At 40.0% G+C, this 12895-nt stretch overlaps 1 protein-coding gene and 1 pseudogene across 1 annotated transcript; one reads left to right on the top strand and one right to left on the bottom strand.

Moving 5' to 3' along the window:
* Positions 1 to 642: 642 nt before the first annotated feature.
* On the bottom strand, positions 643 to 1289 carry LOC139708764 (anaphase-promoting complex subunit CDC26 pseudogene; annotated as a pseudogene).
* A 1449-nt stretch (positions 1290 to 2738) lies between these two features.
* On the top strand, positions 2739 to 7128 carry LOC139708763 (pseudouridylate synthase TRUB2, mitochondrial-like). Its single transcript, XM_071620709.1, has 5 exons — positions 2739 to 2874; positions 3296 to 3514; positions 5414 to 5557; positions 6115 to 6324; positions 6697 to 7128. The coding sequence occupies exons 1-5, from the start codon at positions 2739 to 2741 to the stop codon at positions 6990 to 6992; spliced, it is 1005 nt and encodes a 334-aa protein (XP_071476810.1). The 3' UTR covers positions 6993 to 7128.
* Positions 7129 to 12895: the final 5767 nt, after the last annotated feature.

Genomic DNA, 12895 nt, shown 5'->3' with positions numbered 1-12895 from the left:
TACAAAAACAAAGCAATAAGGAGTTGGGCCTTACAAAATCACAATTCTATAGGAGGGCTCTGTTAAATCAGACCTCTCTTTAATGAAGTTTCGCTTTAAAATGCACGCAACTTTGCTTAAATTTTGCATTTCCCTCAGAAATGTTTTGTCAATAATTTATGTTCAGTAGAATGATCTTCCCATTCCTCCAAGTGAAATAAAAAGTGCAGCAGATCCTTCCAGCACCAGTCTTCAAAGAGTTCCATCTTGGATGAATACTTCTGCCAAACTCTCCGGGCTCCCAGTAGCAACAAACAGGGAACACTGGGGTTACACTCAAACAACCAAGGTCTGGATTGGTTACTGGTTGATCAGAATACAGGCATGTTTACAGCTGATCTGACAGGGGGCTGAGGCACTACTCATCTTGTGTTTGTGGGGTTGCAGGAAAGCAAACCAGAAGGTACAGCCATAAATAAACTTGAGGTTGGGGAGTGTCATACAGACACTGTATCCTCAAAACACCACACAGAGCTTTCACAACACAGCAGAGACATGACATACAGTGTACGATGTGAGTGCTTCACACAGTTGCATTCGGGCTGGTCACAGTTAGTGGCTTACTATAACTCAGATCTCAGTTGAACATTTGGTGTGGTGCATACGAAAGAAGAATATTACAGGTCATTAAATGATGACAGTGATGACGGTCTCTGTCACGCAGCCAAGCAAGTTACTCTCTCACCGAACGTCTGAAGTCACGAGCAGAGTCACACTGAATGTCGCTGCCATGCCGGAGTGCCGGAGACTCCCCCGCCCGCGGGATCAGCAGGAGAGTTCGCATTCACACTTGCATTGATCAGCATGCATTTTCATATGAGTAATGATAATCTGCAATTAATCAATGAGACCATCATGATTCACCTCCTCGAAACTCCCCGATTCGATGCGATGTAGTCGGAACTGGTCTCGGATCAAATCCAATCCTCGCTCTGATTCTCTCATCCCGGGCGCGTGGATCAGCGATTTCTCCAGCGGGCACCACGGTTTCCTGCCCGGCTGCGGCCCCGTTGGATGTGTTCGACTGTGCTCCCTTTTCCGTGGGACTCAACCCGACGACTTGCTCCACTCTCCGTTTCTGTTCGAGTTCTTTTTTGATATTATCAAACTCCTCCAAGTCCTCTAACTTTAGCACGATCCTCGTAGGTCCTCGCTTGATCATTGTCCCCAGGTAGTCGACAATCCTAGTCCCGGATTCTGTGACAATTAGATATTTGCTTACCCAGCTAACTGCCGACAGTGACACTTTGAAATCGCGCCTCACGTGTAAAGTACGCGAAGGTAGCAGAGTGACTGATGAAGAGGTCGAGTAGATATCAAAATCTATAGTGTCTGTCTTGAATTGGTTGGGTACGGGCTAAAGAACTTTATTTATTTTTCCTTTTTTAGATAATAAACTAAAAAAGTGTAAAATAAAATCAATTCTTTAAAAAATTTTAAGTTTAAAATATTAAATGATGGATTCTAAAATGTTTATTTATAATATACCTATCTTATTAGTATGGTAATTCCAAGAGTTAAATGAGTTTTACAATGAAAAATTGCCTCCTCGTTTCAGTTCTATAATGCGAAATGTTGTGTGCTGCATGCCGCATTGTGTTTCGTGTGGTGACACTGCAAATCTAGGTATTCAATGGAGTGCGATCTAATTTCCCCTTTTAAAAAAATCAGTCTGTATTGCATAAAGACAATAACTTGAATAAGTTTAGTTATGTGCAGGATGTGACAGCATGCAGCAATCAAGTAAATTTCTCAATTCTTAAATGATCAAGAGTACAAGACAACAATGGTATATAGGTCTAGACCTCTCGAACATCACAGAATTTGAATACAATGAAATAAAGATAGACTTCTAACAATTGGGTCTAATAAGAGAAAGAAAAAAAGAGCAGCATGATACTTTCATACATAATGTATGATTCCAGAAGATAACCCTAATTAACCATTCACATGATTCACAAGAAAATTACAACTCAAATCTCTATTTGTGGAAATGAACAGACTGTAGTTTACCTTGTTTTTTTTTTTTGCTTGTTTGTTTGTTTTTGTTTATTTTTTTTTATTTTTTTGCAATCCTAAACTCTGCTTCTTTATTTACCTTAACTTCAGGTACTTTTTAAAGGCTTGGTCTTGGTAGGTGGGAGAGTTATTTTGAAATCTAAAAATATATTATCAATAAAATATTTAAGTAAATTTACTGAGGGCACTGACATGGTCAGCCGTAGATGATATTTTCGTGGTACCACCATTAAACCAGGGCTGCCAACACTGGAAACTAGTTGAGAGTGAGACTCCTGATCCCATAGGCCAATGCTGAGTAAAATGCATGCAAATGAAATAAAGTTTTAGAGTGAGAAAGGACCAAAGTGCGTGAGTCTCACGCTCAATGCGTGAGAGTTGGCAGCCCTGTTAAACCGTTCTTTTACTAGAAGAATTGGGTAGAAATATAATTCTCTCTCTCTCTCTCAAAAAAAAGGAGATGCCCACAAGGAGCATGCATTGCACATGGTTTGAAAGATGTTGTTACAATTTGTGATGTATAGACCCTATACCTATTAATTAGCTTGCTACAGCCCCTCATGCCTCATGGACCAACCTGGTTTACATACTGAGATAAGTGTATATAAGTGCCAAGGGTAACCATATTGTCAACCTTTCTCCATATATGCCACAGGAGAAATCTGTTATGAGCCTGCAAGATGTCTGCCAGTAGCAAAGGGTTCCAGCATGCACACAAGGCATGGCAGGCTCTCAATGGCATGTTTGCTGTCTACAAGCCAGCAGGTCACACTATCAAAGGAGTGAGAAACAAAATCAAGACAACTCTCCTAGAAGGTACATTGTAATCCAGCCACCACTGATGTCTGTTTGTGTGACAGATTCCACCAACTTTTCACCATGTTTTGAAACTTCCAGACTCTCAGATTAATTTTGAGGACACCCAAAATAAATATGATGTGTTGTATCACACATATGTAATGTTCAAGGTTTAAACTTTTATTTTTCTACTCTTCTCCAGGGGATATTTCAGAAGTGCAATCAAACTTTTTTTGTGTGTCTTGACCACAAGGTTTCTGATCAATACCATTCAATTGTTTTGTTGTGGGATGAATTTGCTTAAAATACATTGCGAATGTAATGATGATGCCTGAAATACTGAGGCATTAGAGTCCCACACATGTGACACTATATCTTTGTATTTTATTTTTTTTTTACTTTTTGAGTTTGTTTTATTTTGTTTTTTCTCTGTCATCAGAGCTGAATAGCCTCAAGCAAAGGCCACAAAAGACCCTTGTCAAATTCGTGCCAGAGGGTGAGTCTGAAGTAGCCGCCATGGCTACAAGTCCAGGCGCGCTGAAGGTGGTGGAAGTGCCTAGCTTTGCTGACCACCCCCTAGTGAAGGGTCTATCATACAGCAACATCAGTGTGTCTGTTGTGTCCCGTGGCCTTGACTGGAAGTCCTGTGGAGTTATGGGTGAGAGTACTGTTTTTTGGTGCTTGTTGTAGATCAGCAACGTTGATACAGTTCAATCTCTGTCACCCTGCCATGTCGGTAGATAGCGTACACCGCAACTGTTTTAAGTCTACGCTAGCCTACCTAAAATTATCGTCAATTTTAGTTACAGAAATTGAAACATTCAGTGTAAAATTCAGAATATGTTTTTGTTGGGAATATTATAGGTAAATCTTGTGAGTTTTCAAGGGGTTTAAGTGAGTTTGAAATCATTTTCATCTTCACAGTGTGAATGCACCCTGTTGATAGAGAATTCCAGATAAGAGAGGGCTGGAAAATCGTGGTCGGACTGTGTTATCAATGTTAAGAGCCACCTCTAATTTAATTATTTCAGCATTCCTATGTAATTTCACAGAAAAAAAAAGGAAAAAACACAATGAGATATTAAAGTTTATTGTGTGTAACATTGAATTAATAGTTTGATAATGTCCTCTTTTCTTTTCTTTTTTATCTTGATGATATGGACATTGGACTCTGCATGACACTAAACTCTTTCTCATGATATTCTAAATAAGACCTTGTGTGAGATGAATGAATATTTATTCATTCTTGTCTCCAGGTTACATAACTGTAGCATTCATCAGTACGTGTGTGTGTCCGTGTGTGTGTCCGTCCGTGTGTCCGTCCATGTGTCCGTGTGTGCGTCCGTGTGTGATCAAAATCTTCAATTTGCTACTTCTCTGTCATTTACTAGCCAATTTTGATTCTGTTTGCTTTATATGATAGCACTATGTGGGAGCTTTGAAACTTCTACACAGAAATTCAGTTGTGACCTTTGACCTTGACCTTTGACCTATATTGTACATTTTGCTACAAAATGCTACTCCTTCGCCATTTCTAACCCGATTTCGATTCCGTTTGCTTTATGTGATGGCACTAGTTGAGGGCTTCAAAACTTCTACACAGAATTTTGACCTTTGACTTCTTTGACCTTTGACCTTGATTTTTTGACCTGACATACATTTTGCTACAAAATGCTACTCCTTCGCCATTTCTAACCCGATTTCGATTCCGTTTGCTTTATGTGATGGCACTAGGTGAGGGCTTCAAAACTTCTACACAGAATTTTGACCTTTGACTTCTTTGACCTTTGACCTTGATTTTTGACCTATATTGTACATTGGCTACAAAATGCTACTCCTTCACCATTTCTAACCCGATTTTCATTCTGTTTGCTTTATGTGATGGCAATAGGTAAGGGCTTCAAAACTTCTTTACAGAATTTTGACCTTTGACTTCTTTGACCTTTGACCTTGATTTTTGACCTGTATTGTACATTTTGCTACAAAATGCTACTCCTTCGCCATTTCTAACCCGATTTCGATTCTGTTTGCTTTATGTGATGGCACTAGGTGAGGGCTTCAAAACATCTACATAGAATTTTGACCTTTGACTTCTTTGACCTTTGACCTTGATTTTTGACCTATATTGTACAATGGCTACAAAATGCTACTCCTTCGCCATTTCTAACCCGATTTCGATTCCGTTTGCTTTATGTGATGGCAGCAGGTGAGGGCTTCAAAACTTCTACACAGAATTTTGACCTTTGATTTCTTTGACCTTTGACCTTGATTTGTGACCTGTATTGTACATTTTGCTACAAAATGCTACTTCCGGCGGGGACATATATTACGCACCGCGTAAATTCTACTTTTCCTTGTTCATCTTGAAATGTTTTACATATATTCCATATTGCTCAAAAATTTTCAACTTATCATAAAGTGAAGCTATTCCCTGAGGAAAAAATACAATACATTAGGATGCATTTCATTCAGAGCTTTTGCACAAATTTTATTAAATATCAAACCCTAGATAGTTTCCTGTCATTGCCTTTTCTGTTTGGACGGTTATTCTCCAAAGTTCTTGCTGTGAGAGATGGGAACAAGCTTGTCAGTCAGTACCAGGATGCCCGGTTACCACGGCAATACACAGTAAGAGGTTGCTTTGGAGTAGCTACAGATTCCCACGATGACAAGGGCAAGATTTGGCAGAAGACAACCTATGGTAAGTGACGCAAAAGTCACCGGGCATACCGGTATATACTTTTAATCTTTCCAGTCCATGATTATTATGTTTTCAAGATACATGTAATTTGGAAACATTCTTTGGATCCAGTTGTGCTGGCGAATGGTCTCTTTATTTGACCTATTTTTGTGTGAACCGTATATGCATGCGTTGTAATCAGCGACGTAAAAATCATCTTTTCTCATTATTTCATTTGCGCATGTGGTGCTCATCTGGGAGATAGGAAAAACAGAGAGTGAAATTCCACACATTGACTATTTCTGATGAGAAACCTGTTTTCAGTATATTAACCCGTTGAGGACGGACTGACTTTGCTACAACACATATTTCCCACAGACCCCTGCCCGAGTATACTCAGTTCTCGTCCTCAACGGGTTAAATTTTGATACCATTGTACATCCTGTCTGTGGCTAGTGCCACTTGTTTGTCGAGATCAAAGATGTTTAATAGTTTGTTTCTTCATTTGCATGAGCATTCTAGAGGAGCGGTTGCTTCAACATTCTGTAGATGTGTATGTTACATTTGTCCCACCACAGACCACATCACTTTGGAGAGGCTGGACTGGGTCATATCCAACATCTGCCGCAGCTACCAGCGGGAGCTGATCAGGCATTCTGGGGTAGACATGCAGAGTCAGGAGGCCTACGAGCTGGCAGTGAGGGGCCTCTTACACCCTGTCGGGGAGACAAACCCTCTACTCACAGACATTAGTTGCACCATGTTTGAACCTCCCTACTTTGAGTTAGGTAAGCCCAAGCTGTGAATTAAGCCATCCGATCCTTAGGTGCCTTGTTCACTGTCTTTTGTGTGCAATTTTTTTTATATGCTTTGAAGATGGAAATTTTCATGGGATTATTTTTTTTTTTTTGCTCATGATCTTGTTAGACGAAATCTGTGTGCTTTTAGATTTGCTGAATGATGGGGCTTTCTTTTGTACTGGCAATAATATACATTTATGTAGACATGTAATAATGAATTTAATGCTGTGATTTTTACATAGTTTTTATTTTGCAGTGGTATCTCACAAAGTGCAATGAAGATGAAAAGTCCCACACTGCAAAAATTTCCACAGGTAATGTAATTTTGAATTTTTTTCTTTCCTTTTATATTTTTGCCAGAAATACACAGCTATGCTGACTCTGCTCAGTACCTTCGGAAAGTTGTTCACGACATTGGCCAGGAGCTCAAGTCATCAGCCGTAGCACTCCAGGTCCGGAGGATACGCGACGGTCCATTCAGTCTCGACCACGCCCTGCTGAAGAAGCATTGGAAACTTGACCACATTGCCGCGGCCATCGAGGCCTGCAAGCCCCTGGTGAGACCTTCGGAGCTGATACCGGTCAGCCAGGGGAGGGAGGCGGTCCGATTGATGCAGGAGGTGGACCCTAATTTACGCCTTTTACAGAGAGAATGAACTGGGGAATTTCTTTTCCATCTGTAGAAGCCGAGCGGACCACCCATCAGAATGCATGCAGGGTTGATTCCATCGCAAATGTCTGCTGCTAGTGGTTGATACCGCTGACGAGTGCAGCATGAGAAGCACTGGCCAAAGAGAGGACCCGCAACTCATTTCTGTTGACCATCTCAATCTTTGAGGATGAGTTGTCACAAGCTTTCGAGCACAGCGTCATGTCCATCTAAGCATGGCATTGCATGTGAATGGCGTGATGTGCTCTATTGCTGTAACCTTTAAGCTACAGACGCAGTTTCAGAATGGCCTTCATGATTCATCCACACATGATGGTGTTCATCCACAGGAATGCTGTCAAGGGAGTCTCCCTTGATAGGCACAGAAAATCCTAAAGCGCAGAACGTACTGTCCAAAATCCCTGACACAGAAAGGGTCAGTATGAAGAGGGACTGAAGAATGGAGTCCAACAATGAAGCAATTTCGTGTTCGAGCCAAGGATAGTGTAATGGTACAGTGGCCTAGTGCAATGGGAATGAACGAACTCCCCCACCTGTAGCGTACTCTAAACAAGATTCTGTACTCCTTGTGAGAGCTAAAGATTGCCGTGCAGTTTTTATGTACCGTGCAAGTTGATAATGTCAAAATGGCAAAAGTGGGGAGCACCAGGCAGTCATTATGTCTATTGACCCATGTTGCTTTGTACTTGTTGTTATGCCACACAGCAAAATTTCTCTAGCTTGTGTATAGAATCAATCTCTCCTGTAGAGGGAAAAAAAAAAAAAAACAAGCTCAAAGATGAATGAAGTGCTGTGTAATCCAACAAGTCAGAAATGGCATTTTCAAGGAACATAATGGAGCTTCTCATTGAAAACAATACTTCCTTTAAGAAATCGCAGGTTAAAAATGTTAACAAATTACCCTGTCTCGTAAACTTTTTACATGGAAGGTGAACTTGTGATACTTAGGTGTCTATTGTTCGTTTGTTTATTTTGTATGCTTTACCCAGGGTAGCCCCTACAGTGGTCACTGTAAAAGTGGAAATTTTCGCGCAAACTAGCGCAAAAATAGAAGCACGCGAATATTTTTGCTTGCTATATGTTCCAGTAGTTGATATCTTGATTCCGCGGAATTAAAAACAAACGAAAATCTTCTTACCGCGCTGAGTGCGAAAAATTAGTCATGCGAAAATATCCACTTGTACAGTATTCTTTGATGTTCTAATGGGCCCTGCAACGTGGTAACAATTAATTCAACAAAGACAGAATAACAAATCAAAAATATCCAGACACTGGTATACATTGCATGCAAGTAACAATACACCAATCATGGTGAAATTGTGTGTAAAAGTAATGCAAAGTAAGGAGCCATTGAAACTAAGAGAAAGTATGTTATCATTAAAAGAAGTGTGATACCCTAAGATGATGAAGGGATATAGATTTTACCAGCTTCATCTTTAAGAGTGATAGGTATCCTCTTATGAGTGTTTGAAGGCAGGTGGCATTTTGACTTTAGCAGAGAGCTGATTCCAAGGACATACAGTTTCGTGTGAGATCGATTTTTTCGTGCTTGAATTTGAGCTTGTGTAGGATGGTGTGGCCATTGATAGTTGTGCATCACATACATTTATATTTATAAATGTGTATCACTTATTGCTGGTTGATATGATGTTAACCAGAGCCTCTTATGCTGTATTAGAGAGAAATTAGTATCCTCTCATGAATATTTGAAGGGAAGTGGCATTTCAGCTTAAGCAAGGAGTTGATTCTTAAGACATGCAGCATAGTATGAAAAAATTTTTCTTTTCCTGCTTAAATTTTAGATTGTGGGATTATGAAACAAGTTTTTGTTGTGGTTACTGTATGATGTGTTCTTGCACCTATGCAGACATGCTGCCATGAAGTGTCTTACAACTAGATTTACATAAAATCATCTTCAAAGGCCACCTCTCTTCAAGCATCATCCATTGTAGACTTCCAAGCACCTGGTTGGTTGGCACTGAGTCATCCGATCTTAAAACCACTCTAGCAGGTTTCTTATGCTCTTTAACAGTTTCAAGGCTTTGTGAAATATTTACCATGTTCAAAAATAGTAGTCAAATTACAGTAGGATGAGTGAATTTGCCCTTGATTTGGCACTGCTTAGTACCACATTGATTGTCTCAGCAATGTAATTCGTGTGGCAATATCACTGTTAAGTTTTTGAACTTGTTTATGGCATTTCATAGTCTCATCCATCCAAACACTTAAGTGTGCTTTTGTGTTTATATCCCTTTACACTGTATCCCTGTCATCTGCATTTATATTACATTGCTTATTCATTTACACTTGCGTACTGCATGGGGCAGATCATTCATGCAGGGTTACTCCATGTATTTGCAAAAATATGAGACGAATAGTAATCTTTATTAGTGTAAACTGAAAGATGTACTGTATTGTGGTTGCTTCATGAATAATATCATTTTAGATATTCAGACAGCCCACTATCTCTTTTCTGCTTCAAAATGTGAAGCTGATATGTACCCAGTATTCATTCTTAACAATGTGTATTTATTCCTCTCATTCTCATTGTAACAAAAGGAGCATGCTTGTTACAAAGCGTCTGTTTCCATAAAGTTTCATTGCCGGTCCATATCATTCTGTTTAATCAAAACAATCTCCTAGTATTTAGGAATTTCAAAGTTCTTGTTAAGAAAGTTTTTGCATCAAATCATTCAAAGGAATAAAAATTAGCCATTTTCTACTGTTTTGGGGGCTAATAACAGCTTCCATACAACGTACGCCAAATTATGTTTGCAAAAAGCCTCGGACATAGTATTTTGCCCACAAATGTTGTTTGATGTGTTTGTTGATGCAGTAGCAGTCAAGCTCTTACTGGTCTCTGTTACTCTCATGGGTTCTTCTATGACCTATTTTAAATCAGGAGTTAGACGATGCTTCCGTACAAACCAGCATGTTGTTTTACAAAGCATGTCATAGTTTATATTCCTACAACATACCATTCTTTTCAAACAGACAGCGCTCTCGAGACTGAGTCTTCAATCAATATTTGACAGTGTACATCCGAAATGGGAGAGGGTTGCAACAATACTGACTTAGAGAGTCGGAGAGCGAGGTAGTTAACCCGTTGAGGACGAGTCCCGAGTATACTCGGGCAGGTGTCTATGGGAAATGCGTGTTGTAGCAAAATCAAACTGTCCTCAACGGGTTAAATTTCAGTCGATATTGCCTCTAGTCCATTAAGTTTTATGTGTAGGTCTTATCTTACCGTGCTCATACAGCCAAGAGTTTGAGATGTATCCTGCCATGCCTCTTCCATGTCTATTTCAGTCATGTCTTTTTTGGTCACGCCTCTCTTCTGACAAGCCAATAAATCAAATCTCAACATCAATATTGGTGTCATCCGAGAGTGTTTCTGACTGAATGAAAATAGCAGATGATGTCTTAATTAGCTTGTCATCAGATCATAATTATATATTTACCTTTTGCAATACCATACCTATTTACGTATGTTCAAATGTGCAAGTTTCAATCCCTTCCCATTCTAACATCAGCAGGGCTAATGTTATATGTATGTATCACGGAGGGTCTCATCCTTTTGGCTGAATGTAGTCTTCCTCCAAGTCTGCACCTTGCCAAAACTGAGTAATCCTCCTGGTCCAACCCCCCCCCCCCCCTTGCCCCTTGGATCTGTTCCCTTCAGCAAGTGATCCCCAAGTTGGCAATCCTTTGCCTCACCATCTGTAGAAGCTGCTAATGTACTCACGAGGGGGATGGTGGTGAGTGCAGAATTTTGTCCTTCCATATGGCAATACAGCATTATGTTAATAGGTGTCTGATGTAAGACTACCACTGTGCAGGTCTGCAACTCCCTTACCTGGGCCGTGATTTGAGTTTATCTCCAGCGCAAAGAAGCAGAGATTGAAAGGAATCAAGAGTTCAGACAGTAACAAATCCTTCCTCCGTAATACACATTGTACGTACGTCCATCCAATGTCCTTTAAAATAAACTGGTAAGGTGCAGTGTTCAAGAGGTATGTGACAAGTCTATAGCAGGGCTGCCAACTCTCACGCATTGAGCGTGAGACTCACGCAATTCAACAAATTTTGACTGTCTCACTCTGATAAACGAAATCTCATGCTGAACCCCCAAAATGGAATGTACATGACTACAAAAATACATATATCTCTAAATTCTCTGATATTCCGAATATCGATATGCCCAAGCCCAAAATTTCGAAATTTTCCCGCGCGGGTGTAAAGCTTAACCAATCATAATAATTTTCAGTTCATGCGCAAAGACGAGCTATTGGATTACGATTCGTTTCTACCTACACCACGTGAGCGCAGCTTGTACTTTTGGCAAATTACAGTACATGTATGGCTATGACGTGTGCTTTACATCGCTTTACATACACTGACTGTACGTACAGCCGCACAGCAGGCCGTCAGGCGCTAGCCAGGAGGTCGCTCCGCTCCCTCGCAGTGTCTCACGCCAAACTCTCACTCAAGGTTGGCAACCCTGCTATAGCCAAAACATGTCCCCGCGCTGCATAGAATTGCTATGAAGAAGATCATACACTCATTTGCCTGAGGAGTCCATTGTGATTGACAGATGTTTAACCCTAATCAGGCTGGGCTTTTTTGGCTATGCTATATCTGGATCTCGCCTATGGAACGCGTGATCGCGCCGAAAATCGGCACACGCGCCGCCCGCGACGTATACTATCAAAATGTATGGTTGCTTTCTCCGAAAAATTTTTCGTATATTTTGTATTAATTAATTATTGTAATTTATGCATAAAATCAGTTTTGGGCTCTAAATCACTTATTAATGCTCTAATTAAGCTAATTTCTTTTAAAAGATGTTTCTTGTATCATTCTCCTGAGACATAGGATAAAAAAAAAATCTGTATCGAAATTAATTTCTTATGTATTTGATTGTTTTTTTGAATTTCTTATGTATTTCTCTGTTTTTCGACCTTTTTTTTGTTTGGTTTTTGGCCAAAATTTGTCACAGACATTTTTCGAAGCTTTATTATGCTAAAATAAATTAATTTCGTCCATTCTAAGTCAAGATATGAATTTTTATGTGAATTAATTGAAAAAACAATTTGCATTGGATTTGTACACAAAATCACGTTTTGGAGCAATTTTGGGGTTGACAAATTTTTTTCGAACGGGCGTCGCGTCAAAACGGTACGCGCGGGCGCAACAATTTTGGTCTCAAAAGTTGCGCGATACTTGAAAGAAAAAAGTCTTGAAATATCGCGGCGGGAGCTTATCGCGCTGCGGAGATATTGCGCGAAACGTCGAGGGGGGGCGGATTCCGCCCCCCCCCCCCCCCAGCCTGATTAGGGTTAACATTCACAACAAAAAGATGACCATTATCTTGGTTCAAGGATGAGTGGTTGCAGTAGCCTGGATGACCGTGCCATGTGTATGTTCAAGTGTCCAATTAATGATTGGCTTTGAGTCATGACAAAATCTTTGCGCAAGTCGTAAGGCATACTTGCTCACTGTTTAGCAATTTTTTCTTTCCGTAGATGAAACATTTAAGTGTAGCTTACTTTTCTTTTTCTTTCTTTCTTTTTTTTTTCTTTTTTTTTTTTTGGGGGGGGGGGGGGAGTCCCGATCACTATGTCTTGATCATACAATCTTGAAGCAGTTAATTTTCCAGCGGAATCATGTTTGATTGTTTTTCTGTGATCCTCTTCACTAAATTTAGACGTTAATTATAATGTGAAGTTGGAGGAAGTATTTGTAAGACTCAGCTCTTACTGAGGCCCTGGCTCATATTGTATTATTTTTGTCAAAACATTTAAAGATGTAAAGTGCATTGTTGTTATTTGAACCTTGGAGTACGCTGCAGTGAATTCACAACAATAATGGAGGTAGTATTAAATTGCA

This window comes from Diadema antillarum, unplaced genomic scaffold (genome assembly GCF_040938485.1).
Source record: "Diadema antillarum isolate AM-2024a unplaced genomic scaffold, OU_Dant_1.0 seq00001372_RagTag, whole genome shotgun sequence".
Taxonomy (NCBI): Eukaryota; Metazoa; Echinodermata; class Echinoidea; order Diadematoida; family Diadematidae; genus Diadema; species Diadema antillarum.
The sequence above is the reverse complement of the archived record's forward strand: the minus strand, read 5'-3'. Positions and strand labels throughout refer to the sequence as shown.